Raw genomic sequence first — 27,747 nt, forward strand, 5'->3', positions numbered from 1 at the left:
GCAATGTCCACAAAGTGGTAAAAAAAAAAAGGTCTTACCACTTCCTGGTCTTGTGGAGAACCTGGTACTAGCCTATCAGAGCATCAGATAGGTTGACACCCCCTATGCTGGAAGTGTAGTCCTTCACAGAATCGGGGACATTGCTCACCCGTGCCCTACTGGAATTTCACTCTCCTTGAGACATGGTCGTTATTGAATGCCTTATGCTGTGTGGTGAGCATGGTTACTTACCTAGCGTCCTTCCATTTCACAAAAAGCAGCTTGTTAGTCTTGATCCAACGTTTAGTCGCATGTCGTTTACATTGGTCTTGGGGAAACCAATTCTGTTAGGGTCTTGTGGCACCATTCGTCCTATTTTCTTTTTCAAGAGGTCTATGAAAAGCATGGGACTAGTATAGAAATTGTCCACAAAGAGCTTGTACCCACTGCCAAGTAAGGGGAAGTACATTGGCTGCATGACAGAGTCATAACTATTTTATTTTACCTTTATTTTACTAGGCAAGTCAGTTAAGAACAAATTCTTATTTTCAATGACGGCCTAGGAACAGTGGGTTAACTGCCTGTTCAAGGGCAGAACGACAGATTTGTCTTTCGGTTACTAGTCCAACGCTCTAACCACTAGGCTACTCTGCCGCCCCATAACTAAGGCCCTTCCCAGTTGGTGTGATCGCCTTGCCTTCATAGATGTAATGATGGGGTGGTGAGTCGGAAGCAGGTGCAGGTGAAATGTTTTAATAATACAACAAAACCAAGAACACGACACTAACACAAGGTAGTTCACCGATACACAATAACAATACCAACTGGTGGGTGAACATGGGAGAGAGACACAAAGCGGAGGAAATGACGAAGGTCATGGAGTCCAGGTGTGAATGAATGATTCACAGGACCGGCAGTCAGTATTCTGGTGACGTTGTACGCCGGAGGGGAGGAGCAGACGCGGAACTTTTTAATCTACTGCCACGTGTAGGCAGAATCGGCTAGCACAAAGAGCATTTGGTTGGCTTATTTTTCATATATTGGTTCAAGCCTTTTGGAGCCGTTGACGCATCCATGTACTCATCTATAGATCGATTTTGAGCAGGCTGGAAGTACGTTTTGCATGCCTCCACCATAAAGGGGCTTGACTCTTGCAAGACGATCATACCCTGCAGTCCCCTCCTGGTCATAATCCTGATCCTTTTGTCTGGCACTCATGTGAAGAGTACGGTTGATGACCAATAATCGGTTTTCACTCATGATGGAGGTGAGGAACTCAAATCGATAGAGTGGGGACTTGCTCCAGTTGTCAACTAGTACCTTTACCAGTCCCATGTAAATCACCAAGGAAATGTAGTTGAGCATGTCACCCATGGTGACAGCTTTCTTCCCCCTGTTGGCTCCCAATAGTCATCATCCAAATCCTCTGCATCCTCCGCTCTGTGGTGAATACAATAAAGGGATGTAATTGTTGTAAGACACAGAATTACAGTTGACAAAATTTACAAAAACCCATTACTGTAAAGTAAAAACACCAAGCTTAAACTTTACCTGTACAGTGACTCACATAGGTGTTTAGCACACACACACACACTAACGATTTGGAGACAAATACATAGGTGAGGTACCACAAATAAAACGATGGACTTGAGAGTTTAGTGGCCTCTAAGTTTCAATGATGAAACTTCGAACATCAAACAGTGAACTAATATGAAGAAACAGACAATAACTACTTTTGAATTATATAACACTGAAATGACTTGTTACATGGGCCGATGTAAACTAAATTCAAAGCACAAAAAGCAGACAACTTATAAAGAAAACAAAAAATACATAGAGTAAATGAGCTATATAAAGTCATAAATAATTTACTTACAGATCTAAAAGTGGATCCACTCCTTCTAGAAAGCAATCTTTGTCGGCCGATAAGAAAAATCTGAGCCAGGTAGCAATAGTTTGCATTATGCATGTGCAAAGATAGTCACTTGGTGAACATTCGATGTTGACATTAAGTCATACATCATCAGATAACATTGGCGATAGGCTAGATTTTTTCCTACCAACCTAAGGATTCATTTGATAACCCAATGCAGCTATAACTCAAACAGACCAAATCGAAGCTTACCTTGTAAGATGGTTGCTGTTTGGTGAAAACGTTTAGTAAAAACCAACATTTTGACTCTCTTGGCTGGTGATAAATAACGGTAGGTCACAGGCAAACAATAAGATGTCCTCGTGATCTGTGGAGCTCCGGCTTTCGGTGTGTATCAAGGTATTCCGTGTTTATTTCGTTTAGGCTTCACAACACTAACCGGAATTTAGGTAGCAGCCATCTTGAAAGAGGTCATAGGCCTGGCCTTACAAATTTGTATTCCCATATATGGTTGTAAGTCACAAAAGATTTGAAGGCACCGATCAATTGCGATTAAGATATTCAGCTTTCCTCAGACACCCTGCTTCTGCAGATACTGTAGGGGCTACCATTCTCATTCCAAACTGAATTGAATAAATGAAAACAAATAGGGTCCCCAAATATGAGGACTTTACATATAAGAGGGGATTGAGGCCACTGTGTTCTTGGACCTTCAACACTGCAGAAATGTTTTGGTACCCTTCCCAGATCTGTGCCTCAACACAATCCTGTCTCAGCGCTCTCCATACAATTCCTTCGACATCATGCCTTGGTTTTTGCTCTGACATGTGTTGTCAACTGTGGGACCTTATATAGGCAGGTGTGTGCCTTTCCAAATCATGTCCAATCAATTTAATTTACCACAGGTGAACTCCTATCAAGTTGTAGAAACATCTCAAGGATGATCAATGGAAACAAGATGCACCTGAGCTCAATTTTGAGTCTCATAGCGAAGGGTCTGAATATTTATGTAAATAACGTATTTCTGTTTTTTTTTTTATGTATACATTTGCAAACATTTCTAAAAACCTGTTTTCACTTTTGCCATTATGGGGTATTGTGTGTAGATTGATGAGAAAAACATATATTTAATACCTTTTAGAATAAGGCTGTAATGTAACCAAATGTGGAAAAGAAGAAGGGGTCTGAATACTTTCCCGAATACACTGTATATATTTGTTGTCTGTATCATTTGTCTATCATTTGTATATTATATTGAAACTGCAGTTATACTGTTATACCTCTACTCTTATACTTATTTTTTTTTTAAGGGACATACTGACAAACACAATTGACCAACATTGTCTCTTCTGACTGGTGAATGAATGAACCCCTGTTGTTATTATTCGATAGCCTGTGATCAGTCACATCTGGTCAACATTCCTTCATCCTCTTAATTAAGCCACGTGGCGCCTACACCTACCTGCTCACTACCTGGCTGCACTGATAGAAGGTGCTGTCAAAACTGTAGCGGACGTCACTGGAGGACAGTACACGCCCACTGTACTGGTAGGCTCTCTGAAGATAATTCCCGCCGATATGGTGGAGAAGGCTGTCTGGTATCATCATCCGAATGTTGACCGTCTCGGAGAGATGATTGAACTCGTACCGCTTGCGCATACACACACCTATTCTCGGGAAACATTTTCCATTTGCAACAGAGTGCACACTCGCTCAAACGCATTCCTCAAAGTTTTATGCTCTGTGTTGTTTACAGTTGATTAACTCTTTCTGAGTTATGGATGTCTTGAGTCAAAAGATACGCATGTGCTTTATTGCGTTGTTGTTACTGAACGCGGTGGGCATATCTTTTGCTGTTAAAAGGACGTACGTCAGAGGATCAGGTAAATTAATGTCCTCCCCTGCATTAAGTTGAAGCTCTGACAATTTATTGTGGACATTTTATTCAAGTGCTTGTTGTGTAGCTTAGTATTTGTTTTATCATGATGTAGCCCAATTCACCCAATAAAATCCTTGCAGCATTGTTATGTTTAGGCGACACATGGACTTTGGTGACTTTTGGAAGGCGTTACAGTTTGTTCGTACCTGTAGCCCATATATGTTGATGTATGAACTTCTTTTCCCAGTATATAGCTTAAATATAGCTGCCACGGAAGATAGCTAGGTTATATAGGGATGTGAGCTATGCTGTCAACTCAGCAGCTCTATGGGTTTGAAAGCATCCTATAGTACAACTTCCAGTGGACAAAATTGTTAAATACAATTATAAATGTTACTGTCGTTGTTCACTTGGTACTACTGTGTTAAAAAATAGTAATGTTTTTCTTGGTTGTGCAGAGCGTCTCCATCCACCTCTGGACATTGAGCTGGAGACGATCAACTGCACTGCAGTCCGGGTCAAGTGGTGGATACCCTTGAGACACATCAGTACTGTTACAGGTTACAAGGTAAGATCTACTGTGTCTCACTTGTACACCTCTGGAATGATGATGTTTGAGTGTTGTAAGGAAAACCATCTCTAATCTTAGTCAAGTTCTCATGAAGAGAGAGCGACTGACCCCTGCCTAACCTTCTCCCAACAGAAGGAAATAGTTTGTTTTTAATTTATTCCAAATCAAACTTCCTCTCTTGGTATATCTCTAGTAGACAGAAACGCCATTGTCATGTGAAACTGCAAAGTTTGCTTCCCACACACATCATTAGCTACTGCGCGTTTTAAATGTACTCTCCCAAGGGAAAATCAGAAAGGGGTTGTTTGCTTTTAGTCACAGTTTATATTCAGACTCTTAGTTGTAATACCGAATTGTGACAAGGCCCTGAGCCTGGGAGGAGATGATTAAATGAATAATCCATGCTTAGAGATCCACATGGCGGCTTGTAAAATCCTGTAGTCATTTTGTCATCTAGTCAAAGTCATTTAACCCCCAGTCAGTTTCCCTCCAAGGTCCTTCTGTGGCTCAGTTGGTAGAGCATGGCGCTTGTAACGCCAGGGTAGTGGGTTCGATTCCCGGGACCACCCATACGTAGAATGTATGCACACATGACTGTAAGTCGCTTTGGATAAAAGCGTCAGCTAAATGGCATATATTATTATTATTATAGCCTACAAAGTAACTGTGTCTTTATGAGAGTGTTCATTTCTGTCAGATTTCTCGTCACTGCTACCTTTTGAGATCCAAAACAAGCCTGTCTTTACTGTATTGTAGCAGATTGTTTGTTAACCGTTTACACTCGTGGGATGGTACCAAATGGAATTGTTTCAAACAGAAGAAAATAGGAGAAACCTATGCATAACCACGTTAGCAATTGAACGGGAACACTTTGTCGTTTATGGGTAAATTATCAGACCGAAAGGTGAGGACACATCACTTCACCTGACACAAGACTGAATATGAATATTACACTTGCTTTTATGTACATTTTACTGTACTTTTACTGTACTTTTCGCAGGATTTGCCGATAAATAAATCTGAAAATACTGTGGATACATTTAGTAACATAATAACAATATTCATGGTAAATGAGGGGTAGGTGCAACGTAAGTCGTGACAAAAGTATTTGCACAAGAGGCCATACACCTCTCCAAAGAGTGCACAGTTACTAAATCATTTCAATGCACTTTTATGACTCAAGGAAAGAGCCTTCAACTATGAGGTTGAAGGCTCTATGAGATACAAGCACACTTGTATTTGTTTTGTTTGGAACATAGCCCTCTATCGAGATCCGTTATGCCCAAGACACAAGGGCACGTGCCCCCTCAGATTTGCCCTGCTTAAAAACAATTCTGATGTAAAATGATTTACTAACTTAATTTTTAAGCCCACTTTTTTATCATAATTATTGATAAAAAATATCTGTAAACAGTATTTGCGTGGGGGGGGGTGGCACTGACTGGACCTGCATCCCCACCATCACACCATACTGGTGTTTACGCAATCCAAAAATGGTCCATTATAAATCGCAATCTGGGTCAGGTGGGCAACATTTGAAAGCTTGTTCTATTGTCAACATGACTAGCTAAGTTATACAATAGAATCCTATAGTGTTAAGTTTTCACAAGGCACTTTGGTGCGTATAGAATGGATTCATGAGTGCATTCAGGGGAGTGTTCCACAGCAAATTGTCTTCTAAATACGACAAACATTCTGTTCAGAACAACCCAGGGTATGACGCCATGTTATCCTTATAACTGTACATTGAACATATGCGATTATAAACATTAATGCTATAATTTACATTTGTTTTATAATATGGAAATGTGAAGTGCACATTTGGACTTAGGGGTGTGTGGTTTGCTTGTATGACATCACAGCATTATTTATTATAATCCTAAACAGCTTCGAGTTCTCCTGATTTACAGCATTCCCCTCTCTCAAGCAACGAAAAATATGCAAAAGTAGCCCAATTAGCAGGAGGGATGGGGGCATCTTCTTGTTGTGCTTGATGCTGTCGTTTAGAATGCCTGTCAGCTGAATCCCATACAGTGCTGTCAAGCGGAGAGTCTGAAGACTCTTACCTCTGACATGTATAGCATGTTAGCCACTGCGGTCCAATTTAGGTGCTTATCAGTGACCAAATCTGCCATTTTCAAACCGCATATGTGTTATGAGTGTAAAGAGCTACCAAGGTGACTTGTCTTGTGTATATGATTTAGCAAGGGAAGCCTGTCATGAAGTGTCTTTATGCACTTAAAGCTGCAGTCCAGTATCTTAAACACAACAAATTTGTAACATATTGTACGAATTGGATTCATACATTTTTGTATATATTTTTTTGTATATATTTTTTAAATATTTGATTTATTTTTTTTCTCCATAATTTTGGATTTGAGATCAAATGTTTCATGAGGCGACTGTACATAATGTCACCTTTTTATTTGAGGGTATTTACATACATATCTGATTTACCGTTTAGAAATTAAAGCACTTTATACAGTACATTCAGAAAGTATTCAAACCCCTTGACTTTTTCCAAGTTTTGTAACGTTACAGCCGTATTCTAAAATTGATTAAATAAAAATGTTCCCCTCAATCTACACACAATACCCCATAATGACAAAGCAAAACCAGGTTTTTAGAGCTTTTTGCAAATGTATTAAACATTTGAAAACTATCACATTTACATAAGTATTCAGAACTTTTAATCAGTACTTTGAAGTACCTTTAGCAGCAATAACAGCTTCAAATCTTCTTGGGTATGACGCTTCAAGCTTGTCACACCTGTATTTGGGGAGTTTCTCCCGTTGTTCTCTGCAGATCCTCTCATGCTCTGTCAGGTTGGATGGGGAGCGTCGCTACACAGCTATTTTCAGTTCTCTCCAGAGATGTTAGATTGGATTCAAGTCCGGGCTCTGGCTGGGCCACTCATGGACATTCAGAGATTTGTCTTGAAGCCACTCCTGTGTTATCTTGGTTGTGTGCTTCGGGTCGTTGGCCTGTTGGAAGGTGAAACCTTCACCCCCGTCTGAGGTCCTGAGCACTCTGGAGCAGGTTTTCATCAAGGATCTCGCTGTACTTTGCTCTGTACATATTTCCCTCAGTCCTGACTAGAGTTCAATGTTGGTTTCATCAGATCAGAGAATCTTGTTTTTCATGGTCTGAGAGTGCGTTAGGTGCCTTTTGGCAAACTCCAAGTGGCTGTCATGTGCCTTTTTACTGAGGAGTGGCTTCCTTCTGGCCACTCTACCATAAAGGTCTGATTGGTGGAATGCTGCAGAGATGGTTGTCCATCTGGAAGGTTCTCCCATCTCCACAGAGGAACTCTAGAGCTCTGTCACTGACCATTGGGTTCTTTGTCACTTCCATGACCATGGCCCTTCTCCACCGATTGCTCAGTTTGGCCAGAAGGCCAGCTCTTCGAAGAGTCATGGTGTTTCCAAAGGTATTCCATTTAAGAACGATCGAGGCCACTGTGTTCTTGGGGACCTTCAATGCTGTAGAACTTTTTCGGTACTGTTCCCCAGATCTGTCGCTAAACATCTTCTTTGCCACACAATCTGGTCTTGAGCTCTACAGACACGAGACATATGAGGCAGAGTCTACGTAACATAATGTGGAAAAACTCAAGGGGTCTGAATACTTTCCTGAAGGAACTGTACAGGACAGGAGTTTACCCTTAGAGGGTTAATGCCAACACTGTGCAGTACCAGCATAGGCTCAGGGAGGATGTTTGGAAGTAAGAAGGACAAGGAACACTTCAATCCTATTAGACATGTGAGTGTACTGCTGTCGTCATGAACAATCTTCTGATGTGCAGGGAAAGCGAGGTGTGCACATTGATATGGCATCTTGTAGTCCTTGAGGTGCTGGTTGTGGCAAGATGCTAATTCAATTGAACAGACTGCAAGCCTTGAGATATTTTTGAGTTATTACAGCTCTTTGTCTCATTTGGAGTTCTGTTGTCTGCATTTAATAGTGTGACAGGCATATTGTTCAGCGTGGCAGTAACCATGCCTTGCCGTGGTTGAGCAGGCAGCTGTACACTAATTGTCCTACCATAAAACAACATGCAGTTAGTGTTTCAGCTTTGACTATGGCTTGTCATTGTAATGAGCCACATTGTTAAACGATGAGCAAGGTCAGCCCAGAAATCTGATACAGTTCAGTTGGCTACAGTAACTTAGACTTGGTTCTGTTTGTCTCTTATAGGCTCTTTTTTTTTGTCCTCTGCTGTCCTCAACTCCCCACAGTCCTTTTGTGTACAGACAACCACATGGTTTCCTTGATTTGTTGTACAATACAAATGATCCCAGAGGTGATTTAATCTGAGGTGTCCTGAGATGTATACAGATATGTATATTTATAATGTATAATTCTACATGCAGTATTTGTGTATTCTGCTGTAGGTGTTTTACACTGAGATGAGGAATGGCCGTCCAGCAAGTTCAGCAGTAGCAGTGAGTGTTCGTCTCAGTCTGGACGTGTTGGCTGCAGTGAGCTATTTCTCCTTCTATATTGAATATGTTATATTTCCAAGTTATTCTTTCAAGAATTTTTCTCTGAAAATCCTTTATTTTGACCTTCAGGTAAAGTTCAATGGGCACACCATTTTTGTAAGTGTATTTTGCATTACATGTTCAACTAATATCATTCAGCTGAGATTACTGATAGAATGAGCACAAAGTGTTTATCTTCCTATATATATATTTTTTTATCTTCCTGTGGCTGTAAGGATGTAGAAATTGTCAGTTTGAAGATGGCAGCTCAGTATGTGTTTAGTGTCGGTGCGTATGGATGGGCAGGAGAGGGACGACCCAGCGTGCCACGGAGAGTCAGCACCTTCCAACCAGGTAAGTGGATGGAGGAGAGGGACTCACCTTGGCCAGTCTAGTCATCCTGAATGAGGGAAAACCAGTGCGCTTACTGCGTGTAGCAATGACTCTGGGGCTGAATTATTTACTGAATGTTTAGAAAAGAGTGGAATGGTTGGAGGTGGCACTTTGACTACAAATGTCTCTTCTGGGATTGTTATTTTCAGTTCATTCGCTGTACTGTACAACAACAATTTGATGCTGGGGGTTGAGGGGAGGTTCATGCGTCACAGGAACCTACTGAATGCCCCTTTGCTCCACTGCCCCTGAATGCACCCACGCTTTGAGTTAATAACAAGGACGTGGAATTTCAGAGAAAAGATTTCACATCTCTGATTGTTTTTGTATCTTTCCACACTCCACCACTACCCTCAACAGAGATGTGCATGCCCCCCTCGGCCCCCTCACAACCAGCCGTAAGGGCTGTTTCGGACACTGAAACCGAGTTGTCATGGAAACAGAGTGAAAGAAAGGGAAGCTCACCTGTCCTTCATTTCATTGTGTATTATATCAGGTAAGAGTTGTTTTTCTTCTTTTTATAGTGCTTATTAGTGTGTGCCCCAGTCAACCGCTTGTCTTCTTTCCTTTACTGCTGTTATTTTTCCTGAATGTGTGTAATGGTTAAATGTGTCTTTGAATTAACGTGAAGACCACTTTGGCTGAAAATATTATGGTTGTGCATAATCTCGGTTAAGTAAAATCTTGCAAAATGCGGTCAGCTGTCTCATTAACTTGTGGGTCTATATGTGTTTAGAAATGGACAGTTCCGACGGTTTGTGAAGTTTCCACCCTCACAAAAGGAAACTCTCAGTCTTCGCCCCCAATCCTGATACGTCTGTATACACAGTGGCGAGAACCCAAGGACCGGAGCTACTCCAGCTCGTTATCTCACACCTCCCATTCAATCCCAGCTGATTCTTTGGTCTACACGCAGTATCTGTCCACGGGAGATTAGGTTGTACATAACATACGGTGGCTATTGTCAACAATCTCCCGGAACCACTGCTCTTACAGATAGGTTGCCAACACGTTTGGTTTTGATGAACAAAAGCAGTGGAGGAAAAACAATGTTGGAAATCTACAGGAGTGCTAAGCGTGATAATGGATTTTACAGTGGTTCACGAGGTTAAGGTCAGACACACAAACACCACAATACTTTGCGACAGTTCAATGGGGATGAGCTGTGTGCATTTTATTTGTTTCTACGGGTACAAGGATTTAGAGAAGAACTAAAGAAATAGTCAATTAGTCAAACATTTCGATAGATTTGAATGGACATTCCAAAAAGGAGTCATTTGAACAGCAAACCGAGTAAATGTTTGCGTGCAGCCTGTTTGCGTGTTGGGACCAAACATGGAATGTTAATGATGCTGTGAAGTACCGTAGGATTTTTATTGAGTAATTCATCTCTTGTCTAAAGAGCTGGCAGATAGCAGATATCCAGAGCCAGGGACAGACCACACACATACAGTATACACCAGAGAGAGACGATGTGTGTCTGGATCCAGCTAGATACTGTTCTGTCCTTTTAACAAGATGACTAGAGGGCTAAAATGACTGGAGGGCATTTCTCGCTTGAATCTGTTGTGAATAGAGGATGGATACTGACTATCATTGAAACTACGTGACTGGAGTTGAAGGATGTTTACGAAGGCAGTATAATACTTATGAAGGCTGTAGTCAGCATGACTTTGTGGACAAGGGCAACGCGAACATACTTCACTTGTCTATATTTTGCTGAGCTCAGTTTCACTGACAGGCTGTTGTTCAGACCTTCACAATTCTATAATGTTTCAACCTGTCTCAGCAATGGCAATATGAGCACGCAATTACAGTAAGCAAGCGGGTGTTTTGGAAGAGCCTATCTCACACGTGTACGTGGATGTTGTCTAACGTGTGTAAGAGAGTTCCTAACCTATCCCTTACCTGCCTGTCTTTGACACACTACCCAGTCAGATTGTAATGGCTGAGTCAAATGCATTCACAGTTACTTATACCGTTACCTCAGAGCCTGTCTCTACCTGTGATACCATGCAGACCAGAGCTGGACTCTGATTGGACGTCCCTAAAGGATCCAGTGAACAGCAGCTCGGTGGTTGTGAGAGGACTGGATCCTGACACTCAGTACCATTTTGCTGTCCAGGCAGTCAATGTCTACGGGGCCAGCCCACACAGTGACATCACTGACCCAGTATGGACCTTCAGTGAGTGTGGGGAGGCATCTCTTCATGAATGATTTGACAAACTGCTCGTCCAAGTCCGTGATTGCCATGTATTCATGTCTCTGTGTCAGGTGTGCAGGAAGGGGGCAGCGGGAGTTTGGGTCAGGGTTCTCCTGTCAACGGCAACATTCATCTGGAGGATTTGACTGATGTTAAGAACTCTGATTATGGGGCCCTCATTCAGGAGGTAAAAGGCCGTGTCATGCAGGCTTCACAATCACTCTGTTTCTCGTTAGCTATTTGCCAAACGTCCAAGTATCTCTTCTTTTTTTGTGTGTCCTACTGTCTTTGCTCCAGCCACTTTTCTCTCCAGAAGAAGACCGACGATCTCTGCCGAGGTCCCGAACATGGAGTCCCATCTCACACACAGGGGGAGGAAGAATGTCTTCTAGAGAGAACACTGCTGATTCTGGCACCATCATCACTGTTAACAAGGCAACCACTATAATATCCACCTCTACCACACTCATTCCTACCAACCACACCCATACCACCAACCCAGTTGCCCTCACCTCGTCTCCAGGCCTGGATAGCCTTCTGCCGACCCCTAGCTCAGCCCCACTCCCGGCACGCTCCACCCTGGCTGGCCCCCTCTCCCCTACCCCTCCCGGCCCCAGGTCCCAGTGGAAGGGACAGGTGAGGGGGCTGTATGACCTGGCCTGTGAGGACGCTGTATGTTCTCTCAACAGTGTGTGTATAGATGACTACCAAAGTGGGGGATCTCGCTGTTACTGTTCCCTGGGCCGAGGAGGGGACGCCTGCTCTCAGGGTGAGACAAGAGAACCACTCTAATGGACTATTATTTCTTAGTTGATGGACACTAGTCTCTGTCTGTTTTGCTACTGAATTTGAGCTTATTTGTTTATTTTTGTTCTTGGTTTCTTTGTCCTCCAGTTGTAGTGGTGAAATATCCACAGTTTTACGGCTTCTCCCATGTTGCCTTTGAGCCTCTGAAGAATTCCTACCAATCCTTTCAGATCATGCTTGAGTTTAAGGTAAAATGTTGATGTCCGTTTCATTCTGAATGTGTTGCAGTTCCTTCATAGAAATAAGCTGTAAAGCTATTGTGTGCATCCCAAATAAAAGGCCAATGGTATTATATTCTAAAGGATGTAAAACAAATGGATGCTCACCCCTGTCTTGTTACCCCACAGACGGACTCTGAGAATGGCCTTCTGTTGTTCTGTGGGGAGAATGAACATGGCAGTGGAGACTTCACCTCGCTGGCTCTCATACATGGGAAGCTCCACTTTAGGTGGGTGGATGTTGATACAAATCAGTCAGTCACACACTGACTGACTCACCTCACCTCACCTCTATCTGTGTGTGCAGGTTTAACTGTGGCACAGGCACTGCCCAGATAGTGAGTGGGAGTCGGGTGGCACTGGACCAGTGGCACAGTGTCGTTGTCGGCAGGGAGGGTGCGATTGGCTGGCTAAGACTGGACAATGACACACCTGTCACAGGACACTCACAGGTGAGGACAATTCATTCTGCTGCTACTGGTAAATACACATTATACAATGTAATAACCCTATGTGCGGCCCGGCTCTGTCCGGGTGTGTATCTCCTAATCTCTGATCCTACAGGGCGACTACAATAAGATCACATTCAGAACCCCTCTTTACGTGGGCGGCTCCCCTAATGCTTATTGGCTGGCCAGGACAGCAGGGACCAATCGTGGTTTCCAGGGGTGTATCCAGACGCTAAGTATCAACAGCAGGGTGACGGACATGAGGCCTTGGCCAATGGGATGGGCTCTTAGTGGGGCGGATGTGGGTGAGTCATTGAACTGAAGCCACTGGATTCTAATACATGAATGTTTCCATCATAATCTCTCACCTCATTTACTCTCTCTGTTTGGTGAGTTTATCCTTGCTTATTTATGTTATTGCGTGAAGGTCATAGCAAGTAACATGTCAATCAATGATTATCATACAAGTGTTTAATGACAGGTTATAAATGTCTAATTGTTCTGAAGCCCCTTGTCATGTCTTCTTTTCTGTCAGAACCAACAACCTTCTGGTCACTGGCCAATTTGCCTTTCTTGTTGATGTCTGAATATCCTAAGAACATACTGTCATCTTGAGTCAGTTGTTCAGTAGATATTGTGACACACAGCAGTCCTTGTTGTGCACAACATGTGCACATTAAGACTGAGCAGACAAAGCTTTGATGTGTGGGTCTGCGTCTGGTTAGATTGGCCTAGGGTTGGTGAGATGCGTTTCTATGGCAGCCTCTGGAAGCCTTCCTCCTCATCACTCCTATTATTCAGAGAGACAGAAAGGAAGTCTGTGTTCTAGTTCAATAGGATTTGATGAATGCCAGCAGGGAGATGCCAAAGTGGTCAGACACAATAGTCCCTAATGAGCTGACTCAATAAATTAGATTATGTAAAAACAAAAAAAGGGAGACTGACACACTTTATTTTTTCTGTCTTTCTTTTTTCTCACTCTTTCTCCGTATCTATCTTTCAATATATCTCTTCCTCTTTTCTCATTCTGTCTTTCTCTCCCTCTCTCTCTTGCTCACTTTCATAAACATCTGTTCTCTATGCCTCTACAGAATGTATGTAGGACTGTTTTAAATGACTGGTACACTATAGTGTATGTGGTTCACCCTGTAGGTGAATGCAGTGCCAGTGTCTGTGAAGGGGTCACCTGTGCCAATGAAGGAACTTGCTTTGCCAGCCATGCAGATGGGTACATATGTCTGTGCGCACTGGGTTATAGGGGTCCTCTATGCCAGGAGAGTGAGTAGCTACCACATCTCCACATTTTTTAAAATCTTGAACTTACTGTAATTACACACACACCTTACCTGTAACCCCTTCCATGTATTCCCCCAGGCTTCCAGCTGGTGGTGCCGTACTTTAATGCGTCTGTGCTGTCGTACGCCAGCGCCCCCTGGCCTCGGTCCTCCAGACACTACCTGTCCTGGATGGAGTTTGAGGTGACCTTCAGGCCGACGGCTCCTGATGGCATTCTGCTCTACAGCCAGGACTCAGCCAGCAGAGACTTCCTGTCAATCAGTCTGCTGGGAGGATACTTGGAGTTCAGCTTCGACTGTGGCTCTGGGACAGCCACCATCAGGTTAAGGATAACAGTAGGGTTGCTTAGTCATGGGAGAGTCCTGTTTTTGAGAAGCATGCACATTTTTTTATTTTTTATATTCCAACATGTTGACGTTGTGGAGCACTCACATTCTGAGGAAATGCCATCTATGTGCAGAACCAAGGCATTACATAAATGTAACCAAATAGGAGAAATGGTGTGTTTGGTAAGTACTGGTAAGGTTGATGTATCGTTCATGTGCAGGAGTGAAGAGACGCTCACAATGAACGAGTGGCATGAGCTGCGTGTCTCCAGGACGGGCAGAGGGGGCATCCTGCAGGTGGATAATCAGATGCCCACACACAGCCTGGGTGAGGTACAGACCTTCATGGAGCCTGCTGAAAACATACACTGAACATTTCAGTAAAGACTGATCATAATGTATTCAAACTGTAAATTAGAAGAATACTGAAATGTGAATTTGGTCATCTTTGATTGTTGTTTTAAGTAAATGTAGTTTGGCTTCCTCTCTCCTGTTGTTCAGGGAGCATTCACTCAGATCAGGTGCAGCGGTCCTCTGTACATCGGGGGCGTTCCAAAACACACCAACCCCAGGACTAAGATCAACGCTGGTGCTGCCTTGCTCCACCACTTCACTGGCAGTATCCAAAAGGTACCACAGACCAATGAGTAAACGGGATGTCCTGTGGGCATTCAGCGACGTTCCCATTTTGTCCCTTAAGGGTTTCGGTGCGGCGTTATCCCAGTGACGTTCTAATTACACTACGTGATGATCCCAAGGGAATGTTCTCTGGGGGACTTTTGTCTAGTTCCCTGTACGTTCCCACTAAAGCATTCCCACTAAAGTGCTAGGGAAGGTTAATGCCAGGACTAAGTTTTTGGGTAGAAAGTCCAAGCTGCTTGATAAGGACTCCATAAAAGTGCTAGCTACTGCCCTCATTCAATGCCATTTTGACTCGCTAGTACTTCCTGGTTTGGGGGGGGGGCTTATCTAAGCTTCTGGAGGGGAAGCTCCAGATAGCCCAGAATAAGCTGATCAGGATAGTCTTGAAGGGGAGTCCACATACTCACATAGGCAGGAGCTGCTTTCAAGAACTCAATTGGCTGCCTGTTGAGGCTAGGGTATTTATGGTTCTGCGCCCAGATTTCTAACTGATTAAGAAAATAAGGTGTACGCCACTTTCTAAGCAAACTTTGGGATTTATAAAAAACAAACTTGAATGTGCGGTCCTCCACTGGCACTTTGACCCATACGTACGCACATAAAATTAGAAACTGCGACTCCGATGGCAGAAGGATGACACTCAAGAAATGCTTTGAAATTGATACCATTGTGTAAAATAAATCTAAATATTACCTCTCACGTATTATATATGAAGAGCTCCCTGGAGTACACACAAAAAAAATGATTTAGGATAATAAATACAAACAGAGATCTGTTTTTGCAAAATAACCCCTCAAATATGCTGTACAGTTTAATTGGGAATCATAGTTAATTGTATCTGTAATTATTAAACAATACTTGCACGTTATTAAATGTATTCTAATAAATAATAAGGTGAACAGTAGGACAAATGACATTTAAACTGATGCATGTTTCGATGCCTCAGTCGGGCAGATACGAGTACACAGTTTTCATTTATTGTTATCACATGTTTGTTGCACAGAACTGTTAATGTGATAATGGCCCTGTCATTGTCAGTTAAAATCAGGGTAATTACCACACCTGAAGGTGTTACGCAACTGGGTAGCTTTGACCATCAAATGGGTGGGTATAAAAAGACATGCAATTACAATGTGTAAGGACCCACAATGGCTGCTTTGGCTCTGTTGGAAGAATTCGGAGAGAGTGAATTTTCAGAGACCAGCAAGATTTATTGGCCGATGATAAGTGGTTTATGAGCCGGTTCCAAATTACCAAGCGTTGTTTTCTTGGATCTCTGTGCTGTAGTGGGCCCAGCTTTACAGAGAAGCACCCGCAGAAACCAAGCCGTGCCTGTCTCACTGCAACACCTTGGCAACCTCGTTAATAGCGTCTATAGTCTCTTTGCTTTTGCAGGACTGCATATGTGAGGACACGGCCGCTGGAGGGTTGTGACACACGAAGTGCAGTGGAGATGCCGGGGCTAGGCGCACTCGGCTTCCGCTCAGCTGCAGCGCCACCGACCCCCGCTGGAACACTCGGCTTCCGCTCAGCTGCAGTGCCACCGACCCCCGCTGGAACACTCGGCTGCAGCTCCACCGCCCCCGCTGGAACACTCGCTGCAGCGCCACCGACCCCGCTGGAACACTCTGCTTCCGCTCAGCTGCAGCGCCACCGACCCCGCTGGAACACTCGGCTCCGCTCAGCTGCAGCGCCACCGACCCCCGCTGGAACACTCGGCTCCGCTCAGCTGCAGCGCCACCGACCCCGCTGGAACACTCGGCTGCTCAGCTGCAGCGCCACCGACCCCGCTGGAACACTCGGCTGCCGCTCAGCTGCAGCGCCACCGACCCCCGCTGGGACACTCGGCTCAGCTGCAGCGCCACCGACCCCGCTGGAACACTCGGCTTCCGCAGCTGCAGCGCCACCGACCCCGCTGGAACACTCGGCTTCCGCTCAGCTGCAGCGCCACCGACCCCGCTGGAACACTCGGCTGCTCAGCTGCAGCGCCACCGACCCCGCTGGAACACTCGGCCTCCGCTCAGCTGCAGCGCCACCGACCCCGCTGGAACACTCGGCTGCTCAGCTGCAGCGCCACCGACCCCCGCTGTAACACTCAGCTGCAGCGCCCCTCGCTGGAACACTCAGCTGCAGCGCCACCGACCCCCGCTGGAACACTCGGCTTCCGCTCAGCTGCAGTGCCACCGACCCCCGCTGGAACACTCGGCTTCCGCTCAGCTGCAGCGCCACCGGCCCCCGCTGGAACACTCAGCTGCAGCACCACCGACCCCGCTGGAACACTCGGCTTCCGCTCAGCTGCAGCGCCACCGACCCCCGCTGGAACACTCGGCTTCCGCTCAGCTGCAGCGCCACCGACCCCCGCTGGAACACTCGGCTTCCGCTCAGCTGCAGCGCCACCGACCCCCGCTGGAACACTCGGCTTCCGCTCAGCTGCAGCGCCACCGACCCCCGCTGGGACACTCGGCTCAGCTGCAGCACCACCGACCCCCGCTGGAACACTCGGCTTCCGTTCAGCTGCAGCGCCACCGACCCCCGCTGGAACACTCGGCTTCCGCTCAGCTGCAGCGCCACCGACCCCCGCTGGAACACTCGGCTCCGCTCAGCTGCAGCGCCACCGACCCCCGCTGGAACACTCGGCCTCCGCTCAGCTGCAGCGCCACCGACCCCCGCTGGAACACTCCGCTTCCGCTCAGCTGCAGCGCCACCGACCCCCGCTGGAACACTCGGCTTCCGCTCAGCTGCAGCGCCACCGACCCCCGCTGGAACACTCGGCCTCCGCTCAGCTGCAGCACCACCGAACGCCGCTGGAATACGCAGCGACTAAAAAAATAAATAGAAAATGTCAATGTTTGTGTAAATATATGTTTAAACACAACTTGAATGCATTTGGTTGACTCTTGAAACGAGGGAATTGTCATTACATACCTGGATCATCCGGTGTGTCTTGCATGGTTGTGTCCCCCTCCACCTCCGTCACTACTCCACTCAAAAGGCTTTTATATCGGACCTCTTCTTTTTTATTTCTGAGAGGGTCCGACCTTCTGAGCCTGCAGCATTCACAGTGTCTGCCACATGCTGCCACTCTAACGCCTTTTTGGCATTTGTAATGCCCACACTGTGTCCACCAAACAATATATTTTGCTTCAACCTCTCCTACAAGAACTTCCATTTCACACTGGGTGAAATTTCTTTTTTTTTAGCCTTTCTGCCGTTATTGTCGTCATGCAGTCAGTTTTTGATGAATATTAATTAGGGAGTTTCATTTATAGGCAACTATGCTGGCTGGCTGGTGTGTTTACGGACATATTCAATCAATCCCTATACCAGTCTGCTGTTCCCACATGCTTCAAGAGGGCCACCATTGTTCCTGTTCCTAAGAAAACAAAGGTAACTGAGCTAAATGACTATCGCCCTGTAGCACTCACTTCCGTCATCATGAAGTGCTTTGAGAGACTAGTCAAGGACCATATCACCTCCACCCTAGACCCACTCCAATTTGCTTACCGGCCCAATGGGTCCACAGACGACGCAATCCCAAACACACTGCACACTGCCCTAACCCATCTGGACAGTGGGTTAGGGCAAAAAAGTATTTAGTCAGCCACCAATTGTGCAAGCTCTCCGACTTAAGATGAGTGGCCTGTAATTTTCATCATAGGTACACTTCAACTATGACAGACAAAATGAGAGAGAAAAAATCCAGAAAATCACATTGTAATAATATAATAATAATAATATATGCCATTTAGCAGACACTTTTATCCAAAGCGACTTACAGTCATGTGTGCATACATTCTACGTATGGGTGGTCCCGGGAATCGAACCCACTACCCTGGCGTTACAAGCGCCATGCTCTACCAACTGTGCTACAGTAGGATTTTTAATGAATTTATTTGCAAATTGTGGTGGAAAATAAGTATTTGGTCACCTACAAACAAGCAAGATTTCTGGCTCTCACAGACCTGTAACTTCTTCTTTTAAGAGGCTCCTCTGTCCTCCACTCATTACCTTTATAAATAGCACTTGTTTGAACTTGTTATCAGTATAAAAGACACCTGTCCACAACCTCAAACAGTCACACTCCAAACTCCACTATGGCCAAGACCAAAGATCTCTCAAAGGACACCAGAAACAAAATTGTAGACCTGCACCAGGCTGGGAAGACTGAACCTGCAATAGGTAAGCAGCTTGGTTTGAAGAAATCAACTGTGGGAGCAATTATTAGGAAATGGAAGACATACAAGACCACTGATAATCTCCCTCAATCTGGGGCTCCACGCAAGATCTCACCCCGTGGGGCCAAAATGATCACAAGAACGGTGAGCAAAAATCCCAGAACCACACGGGGGGACCTAGTGAATGACCTGCAGAGAGCTGGGACCAAAGTAACAAAGCCTACCATCAGTAACACACTACGCCGCCAGGGACTCAAATCGTGCAGTGCCAGACGTGTCCCCCTGCTTAAGCCAGTACATATCCAGGCCCATCTGAAGTTTGCTAGAGAGCATTTGGATGATCCAGAAGAAGATTGGGAGAAATGTCAGATGAAACCAAAATATAACTTTTTGGTAAAGTCTCAACTCGTTGTGTTTGGAGGACAAATAATGCTGAGTTGCATCCAAAGAACACCATACCTACTGTGAAGCATGGAGGTGGAAACATCATGCTTTGGGGCTGTTTTTCTGCAAAGGGACCAGGACGACTGATCCGTGTAAAGGAAAGAATGAATGGGGCCATGTATCGTGAGATTTTGAGTGAAAACCTGCTTCCATCAGCAAGGGCATTGAAGATGAAACGTTGCTGGGTCTTGCCCAGCAACAGCCCCAAAACATCACTGCTCTAGAGGAGATCTGCATGGAGGAATGGGCCAAAATACCAGCAACAGTGTCTGAAAACCTTGTGAATACTTACAGAAAACGTTTGACCTCTGTCATTGCCAACAAAGGGTATATAACCTTGTGTTGTTGACCAAATACTTATTTTCCACCATAATTTGCAAATATGTTTTTCTTCTCATTTTGTCTGTCATAGTTGAAGTGTACCGAGGATGAAAATTACAGGCCTCATCTTTTTAAGTGGGAGAACTTGCACAATTGGTGGCTGACTAAATACTTTTTTGCCCCACTGTATGTACGAATGCTGTTCATCGACTACAGCTCAGAATTTAACACCACAGTACCCTCAACTCCTCAAACCTGCCCTGTGCGACTGGGTCCTGGACTTCTTGACAGGCCGCACTCAGGTGGTGAGGGTAACAACACCTCCACCCCGTTGGTGAGGAGCCTCGGAGTGTGGTGTCAGGAAAATAACTTCACACTCAATGTCAACAAAACAAAGGAGATGATCGTGGACTTCAGGAAACAGCAGAAGGAGCACCCCCCCTATCCACATCGACTGGACAGTAGTGGAGAGGGTGGAAAGTTTTATGTTCCTTGGCGTACACATCATGGACAAACAGAGGGTCCACCCACACAGACATCGTGGTGAAGAAGGCGCAGCAGCGCCTCTTCAACCTCAGGAGGCTGAAGAAATTTGGCTTGTCACCAAAAACACTCAAACTTTTACAGATGCACAATCGAGAGCATCCTGTCTGGCTGTATCACCGCCTGGTACGACAACTGCTCCTCCCACAACCGCAAGGCTCTCCAGAGGGGAGTGAGGTCTGCTCAACGCATCACAGGGAACAAACTACCTGCCCTCCATGACACCTACACCACCCGATGTCACAGGAAGACCAAAAAGATCATCAAGGACAACAACCACCTGAGCCGCTGCCTGTTCACCCCACTATCATCCAGAAGGTGAGGTCAGTACAGGTGCATCAAAGCAGGGACCGAGACACTGAAAAACAGCTTCTATCTCAAGGCCATCAGACTGTTAAACAGCCACCACTAACAGACTGGCTGCTGCCAACATACTGACTCAACTCCAGCCACTTTAATAATGATAAAAAATTATGTAATAAATGTATCACTAGCCACTTTTAACAATGCCACTTCATATAATGTTTACATACCCTACATTACTAATATCATATGTATATACTGTACTCTATACCATCTACTGCATCTTTCCTATGCCGTTCGGCCATCGCTCATTCATGTATTTTTATGTAAATATTCATATTAATTCCTTTACACGTGTGTGTGTGTGTGTGTATAAGGTAGTTGTTGTGAAACTGTTAGGTTAGATTACTTGTTAGATATTACTGCATGGCGGTGTCATCTGTTTTGTTACCAAATCACCTTATACCACCCACCACTGCGACCTGTATGCTCTAGTCGGCAGGCCCTCATTACATATTCGTCGCCAGACCCAAAGGCTCCAGGTCATCTATAAGTCTATGCGAGGTAAAGCTCCTCCTTATCTCAGTTCACTGGTCACAATAACAACACCCACCCATAGCACACGTTCCAGCAGGTATATCTCACTGATCATCCCCAAAGCCAACACCTCATTTGGCCGCCTTTCCTTCCAGTTCTCTGCTGCCAGTGACTGGAACGAATTGCAAAAATCGCTGAAGCTGGAGACTTATATTTCCCTCACCAACTTTAAACATCAGCTAACCGATCGCTGCAGCTGTACATAGTCCATCTGTAAATAGCCCACCCAATCTACCTACCTCATCCCCATACTGTTTTTATTTACTTTTCTGCTCTTTTGCCCACCAGTAGCTCTACTTGCACATCATCATCTGCTCATTTATCACTCGTGTTAATCTGCTAAATTGTCATTCTTTGCTACTATGGCCTATTTATTGCCTCCCTCCTCATGCCTTTTGCACACACTGTATATAGACTTTCTTTTTTTTCTATTGTGTTATTGGCTTGTTTATTCCATGTTATTCCATGTGTAACTCTGTGTTGTTGTCTGTGTAACACTGCTTTGCTTTATCTTGGCCAGGTTGCAGTTGTAAATGAGAACTTGTTCTCAACTAGCCTACCTGGTTAAATAAAGGTGAAATAAATAACTAAATAAAAAAAGCACAAGCATTTTGCTACACTTTCATTAACATCTGCTAACCATGTGTATATGACAAATAAAATATGATTTGATTTGGGTGTCAAAAGGGTGGGACAAGACGCTTGCTCACATGTGCCAAATTTCAAGTTGATTGTGATTTATGAAGGTAAACCGGCGTTGGACATGCGTGCGCACACTGTTATAAATCAGAACATTTTTGTGCATAAGCCCTTTCTGTGTTTCGTCCGTACTCCACCCTTTGACGTGAATCCTCTGCACAGTTTTCTAAATGAGGTCCCAGATCAGGTGTCGCTAATGTGTACTTATCAAGGTTCAGGAGTAATGCTGGGAAGGGCACTGTCTTCTATACTGGAGTGGAAGGAGTTGCCTCTGCACATAAAAATCACTTCCCCCTCTGGGCAGCATTAAAAATAAAGTAAAAAACACTGATGTCTTCTGTGCCCGTGTGAATGACCCCTATGATGTAACTGCAATGATGAAATAGATGTTCTTTTTTTGTTTCATTATCTCGCTGTCATACTGTGTTCAACCGTGTTCGATCTTGCCCAGACATCTTGTTTCAAGAGGAACACAATGGAAATAAGTCCCAGACTTTGTGTGTTATCCTCCGTGATTTAACTCATGTGCATGTATGGCTTTTTCTAGTTGTATGAGTGCTTGTTTTTTTTTAAATGGTTGAATTAATAAACTGAACTACAAATAAAACATCAGGTGACGGTCCCAAGTGAACGTTCCTAGGCGGACCTTTTTATAGTTCCCGGTTAGCCACTTTTAAGACATTCTTGGGATGAAAAATACATGCGCAATGTAATAATGTATGTCAAAATGTGTCAACTATATAAGTTGAAAAAACTGTATGTGAAAGCACTCTGTGTCCCCAGCATTGCCAAAAGACAAAGAGCTGTGACTGGATCAGTTGTTCACCAATCAGGGCCTTGATGGGCTTGGCAACAGTAACAAGGGGTGGTGTATAATGAAACTAGGTTGTGTGTGTGTGTGTGTGGTCTCGGTTAAAAAAAATGTTTTTAAATTAAAAGATCCACGGGACAAACCAGGAACTAGACCAAATCCTCCAGCGGACCATGACACAACGTCCTGACGACTTTAGGCAACCATTTCATGAGGTCACGGGGACGTCCCAACGACTCATTATTGTTTGCAGGGCATGTCCCCCCCCCATAGGAAATGTAAAGGTTTCTAAAACACTTAGTGACATTTTACTGAAGCTATGTGGTTCTGTAACAGTATTGTACATAATGATTGCCGGGGATACATTACATAGGGCATAACTAACTATTTGTCTCCACCCTCCTGTATCCTTATTGGCTGTTCCATATTCCTCTGCCCTTCCCATCTCTATCAGATCACTCTTAATGAGCGCAGCATCCGTCTGCCCCAGGACTTCTCTGAAGGGGTAAACATGGAGAACTCCCTGCACCCCTGTGTAGACTCCCCCTGTGCCAACAGGGGCACGTGCCGTCCAAAACAGGCCTTGTATGAGTGTGACTGTCCCCTGGGATACACTGGAAAGCACTGTCAACAAGGTCAGACCTCTCACTGCTATACTATATAATACATGTGTACGTTGCATGCACACATCTCTAGTGTACCCACCTCTCACCCTCTCTCTTCTCTGACCATGGTATTGCTGAGCAGAATGTGGAACTTACTGCATGAACTGTAAGTCTCACTGTGTGTCATGTTGCTCCGGTGCGTAATTCTACAATGACATATTATAACAATAAGCTGTATTACAGCATGTGAAAGCATGTGGCGTTTACTTGTAATTGGAAACACCCTATTGATTTGAATGTCCATGTGAAAAGTTGTAGTTCCATCTAGTGGAAATTGTGGGTAAGTACAGGTTCCTCTTTACTGTGCCTTCAGGAAGTATTCACACCCCTTGAATTTTCCCACATTTTGTTGGTACAGGATGAATTATTTTGTTGATTTAAATTGAGATTTTGTGTCACTGGCAACCACACAATACACCATAATGTCAAAGTGGAATTATGTTTTTAGATGTGTTCATAAATTAATTTCAGGCTATATGCTGAAATATCAGTACATATTCAATATAAATAAGGTCAGGAGTATGAATTGTCTTAAGTCACATAAGTTGCATGGACTCTGTGTGCAATAATAGTGTTTAACATGATTTTTGAATGACCACCTCATCTCTACCCCACACATACAAATATTTGTAAGGTACCACAGTCGGGCAGTGAATTTCAAACACAGATTCAACCACAAAGACCAGGGAGGTTTTCCTATGCCTCCCAAAGAAAGGCACCTATTTTTAGATGGGTAAACATTTTAAAAAGTAACAAAAAACATTGAATATCCCTTTGAGCAGAAACGGAATAGAGCTAAGCACAGGCAAAATCCTGGTTGTCTGCTTTCCAACAGACACTGGGAGACTAATTAATCTTTCAGCAGGACAATAACATAAGTCCAAATTAACACTGGACTTGCCTACCAAGACTGCATTGAATGTCCTAAATGCTCTAATTACAGTCTAGACTTTAAAAGAAATGACTGTCTAGCAATGATCAACAACCAACTTGACAGAGCTGGAAGAAAAGCCTCCCAGCTGTAATCACTAAGGTGATTCTGGACTGAGGGTTGTGAATACTTATGTAAATGACATATTTCTGTATTTCATCTTCAATACATTTACAAAAAAATCTAAAAACACGTTTTCACTTTGTCATTATGAGGTATTGTGTGTAGATAGATTAGAAAAAATATATATTTCATATTTTTTAAATTAAGGGTGTGACCATAACAAAATGTGGAAAAAGTCAGTGTATAAATGCTTTCTGAAGACACTGTACATCCTTTAGTAACCGAGGCAACTGAGACTCCCCAGTTTATTGGACGAAGCTACCTCGTTTATAACAACAAGGACATTTTAAAGAGGTATGCCCCTTCGATTTTCCTGATTATTTGCGTATTTCATTATGTATCGACTAACCATGTCAATAGATAATACTTTTATCTCTTCACTCTTGACTACTATCTCTGTATCAGGGTGTCAGGCTGCAGGACTCATGTGTTGCTGCGCTTTAGGAGCTCCGCTCAGGATGGCTTGTTGCTATGGCGAGGCCACACTCCTGTGAGAGCCAACAGTGACTTTGTTTCTCTGGGCTTGGACGACGGGGCTCTCATCTTCAGGTACAGGTAGCCCTGTAAACAATGGAGGCTATATGCCAGGGGTCAGAGAGAGAGAGAGAGAGAGAGTGTATTTGTGAGAGAGAGGGAGGGAGATCATGCTTCTCTCTAACGTTGACCCTTTCTATTCAGCTATAACCTTGGAAGTGGTGTTGCCATAGTAATGATCAATGGAACCTTTAGTGATGGACAATGGCATCGGGTCAAGGCAGTCAGGTGACCTCTCACTATTCCAGCCTTTCTTTGGCTCTGAAATATTGACGTGTTGACAAACAATTACGTTACCTGCATTTACACAGCGATTTGGTGGAGTCTGTTTTCTGGTGGTGTGATGTAATGAGGTTGTGTCTTTATCAGAGATGGCCAGTATGGGAGCCTGACAGTGGACCACTATGAGACCAGTACAGGGAGATCACCAGGCAACATGAGACAGCTCAATACCAACAGCATGGTGTACCTGGGTCAGTAGTACTGTTGGAGATAGCAGTGGTGGTGGTGGGAATGATATAGTGGTAATATTGATGTTGAAAATAATATTAAGGATGATGATGATGCTGTGGTTCCTGCAGGTGGAATGAAAGAGGTTGGCTTGTATACCCATGGCCAGTACCTGTGGGGCCTGGTGGGCTGCATTTCTCAGCTCACCCTCTCTACTGACTACCACCTGTCTCTGGTAGAGGATGCTGCCGCCGGCAAGAACATCAACACATGCCGGCCCTGACAGCTGCTAACCTCGTTTCCCTGGGCACTCATTTACAGAGGGGACTCATTTACGGGGGGGGGGGGACCATGAGCAGACTATGTTTTATTATTATGTTCATATTCACTGTATGTCTTGGGATGAACCCAAACACTCAATTGATGGTTAAACTTGCAAATATTTTATTATTTATTGTTTTTTTACTGTAAAGAATTTGCATTGTTTTGAAAATGTCTATATTTTTTGATCTCATGGGCAGTAGAGGCATGAAACAGCCTTTTAGAATCTCCTCGTGCCTGATACTGCGGTGGGGTGTAGGGTTTAGTACTGTCAGATACTGCCATCCAGCTGTTTTGTGTATTTAATCCCGTAATACATGCTTTGTGTTTACTTTATGTTCATATTCTTAACTCTTATAATTTCTTATTGTTGTTGCATTGTAGAGAAGGAGCCTGCAAGTAAGCATTTCCTTGGACAGTGTACACCATGTGTATCCTGTACATATGACGAATACAACGTTCAACTTGCATTGTAACCATATATATCTGTCAAAGGAAATATATAGGATGTATATGTATTGCAATATGCGGAAGATTTTATGGATGTGGAAATATATACAAATGCCATAACATGTCCTGACATGCCTTTTTACAAACATAAACATTTTAAATAGCATGTTATATTTGATTGTCTTTCATTGAGAAATGTGGTAATATTGTCTTGACAGGTGTACCACTAAAGTTACCTTTCTTGTGTTGTGTCATAACAGAGAAAAAAGTCTTCAAACTGAAACATTATTTTCCCAAACAACTGACCACCTACTGGGCCAGAAGTAGTCTGCCAGACTCCTCCATACAAACACATATATACAGTCCTTGTTATATTGTCTGCCATAGGGGAACAATAGCGCAATAGAAAGTGATGGCAAAGGACAAACATTTCCTAGAAATGTTCATGCACATCTTCCACTCAAAAAGATGTCAGTCAGAAATTGCTGAATAAAATCATCTTATTTTCAGTAGGAGAAAGAGCAAATGTTCTGTTTTCTGTTCTGAGAATCTGAAGGCCATTTCTGCCGTTCCAGATGAAAACGGTCTTAAGATTTTCAGAACAATTACTCCTTCTCCTACTGAAAACATCATTTTTTTGTGAGTGCTCTATTTCCATCTAGCATGTCTAGCAACGTGCATTGTACCTTTTTCTATACAACAGATTCACAGCGGAAACCTTGTTTGTTAGGAAGATACCCCTGTGCTGCTCACTGTACAATACTCACGCTGTACAATACTCACGCTGTACAATAATCAGTGCATAATACTCACACTAATACTCACTGTACAATACTTGGTGTATAATATTCACACTGTGTAATACTCGCTGTATAATACCCGCTGTACAATACTCACTGTACAATACTCAGCGTACAATACTCTCGCTGTACAATACTCGGTGTATAATACTCTCACTGTACAATACTCTGTGTATAATACTCTCACCGTACAATACGCATGCTGTACAATACTCAGTGTATCATACTCTCACTGTACAGTACTCTGTGTACAATGCTCCCAAGGTACAATACTCATGCTGTACAATACTCAGTGTATAATACTCACGCTGTACAATACTCAGTGTATACTACTCTCACGGTACAATACTCACGCTGTACAATACTTATTGTATAATACTCTCACTGTACAATGTTCACGCTGTACAATACTCAGTGTATACTACTCACACTGTGCAATACTCAGGCTGTACAATACTC

At 43.9% G+C, this 27,747-nt stretch overlaps 1 protein-coding gene and 1 long non-coding RNA gene across 6 annotated transcripts; one reads left to right on the forward strand and one right to left on the reverse strand.

The window, feature by feature from the left end:
- Positions 1 to 712: 712 nt before the first annotated feature.
- Positions 713 to 2,668, reverse strand: LOC118388011 (uncharacterized). Of its 2 annotated transcripts, XR_004826498.2 has the most exons (3): positions 2,105 to 2,668; positions 1,856 to 1,915; positions 713 to 1,419 (listed from the first exon to the last, which is right to left on the reverse strand). It is a non-coding gene; the product is annotated as an uncharacterized LOC118388011 (long non-coding RNA). The 2 variants fall into 2 exon arrangements; XR_008143394.1 differs by lacking the exon at positions 1,856 to 1,915.
- Positions 2,669 to 3,305: 637 nt separating this feature from the next.
- On the forward strand, positions 3,306 to 26,648 carry LOC118387713 (pikachurin-like). Of its 4 annotated transcripts, XM_035776358.2 has the most exons (24): positions 3,306 to 3,735; positions 4,190 to 4,299; positions 8,697 to 8,783; positions 8,877 to 8,903; positions 9,023 to 9,140; positions 9,540 to 9,675; positions 11,199 to 11,365; positions 11,455 to 11,570; positions 11,681 to 12,152; positions 12,278 to 12,378; positions 12,538 to 12,638; positions 12,716 to 12,860; positions 12,973 to 13,162; positions 14,010 to 14,135; positions 14,232 to 14,475; positions 14,701 to 14,812; positions 14,981 to 15,109; positions 23,469 to 23,649; positions 23,762 to 23,785; positions 24,952 to 25,027; positions 25,139 to 25,282; positions 25,412 to 25,495; positions 25,637 to 25,740; positions 25,849 to 26,648. In XM_035776358.2, exons 1-24 carry the CDS (start codon positions 3,630 to 3,632, stop codon positions 25,998 to 26,000), a joined length of 3,252 nt encoding a protein of 1,083 aa, XP_035632251.1. In that variant the 5' UTR covers positions 3,306 to 3,629; the 3' UTR covers positions 26,001 to 26,648. The 4 variants fall into 4 exon arrangements, 3 of the variants coding, with proteins under 3 accessions (XP_035632251.1, XP_035632252.1, XP_035632254.1); XM_035776359.2 differs by lacking the exon at positions 23,762 to 23,785 and having other exon boundaries at positions 3,308 to 3,735; XR_004826447.2 differs by lacking the exons at positions 23,762 to 23,785; positions 24,952 to 25,027; positions 25,637 to 25,740; positions 25,849 to 26,648.
- Positions 26,649 to 27,747: the final 1,099 nt, after the last annotated feature.

Source organism: Oncorhynchus keta, chromosome 9 (assembly GCF_023373465.1).
Source record: "Oncorhynchus keta strain PuntledgeMale-10-30-2019 chromosome 9, Oket_V2, whole genome shotgun sequence".
NCBI lineage: Eukaryota > Metazoa > Chordata > Actinopteri > Salmoniformes > Salmonidae > Oncorhynchus > Oncorhynchus keta.

Bases quoted from the DNA above. Each gene is read 5' to 3' on its own strand.
- LOC118387713 (XM_035776358.2), top strand. From the start codon at position 3,630: ATGGATGTCTTGAGTCAAAAGATACGCATGTGCTTTATTGCGTTGTTG. The intron at 8,904-9,022 runs GTAAGTGTATTT...TGTGGCTGTAAG, and splicing joins TCAATGGGCACACCATTTTT to GATGTAGAAATTGTCAGTTT. The intron at 23,650-23,761 runs GTCAGACCTCTC...ATTGCTGAGCAG, and splicing joins TGGAAAGCACTGTCAACAAG to AATGTGGAACTTACTGCATG.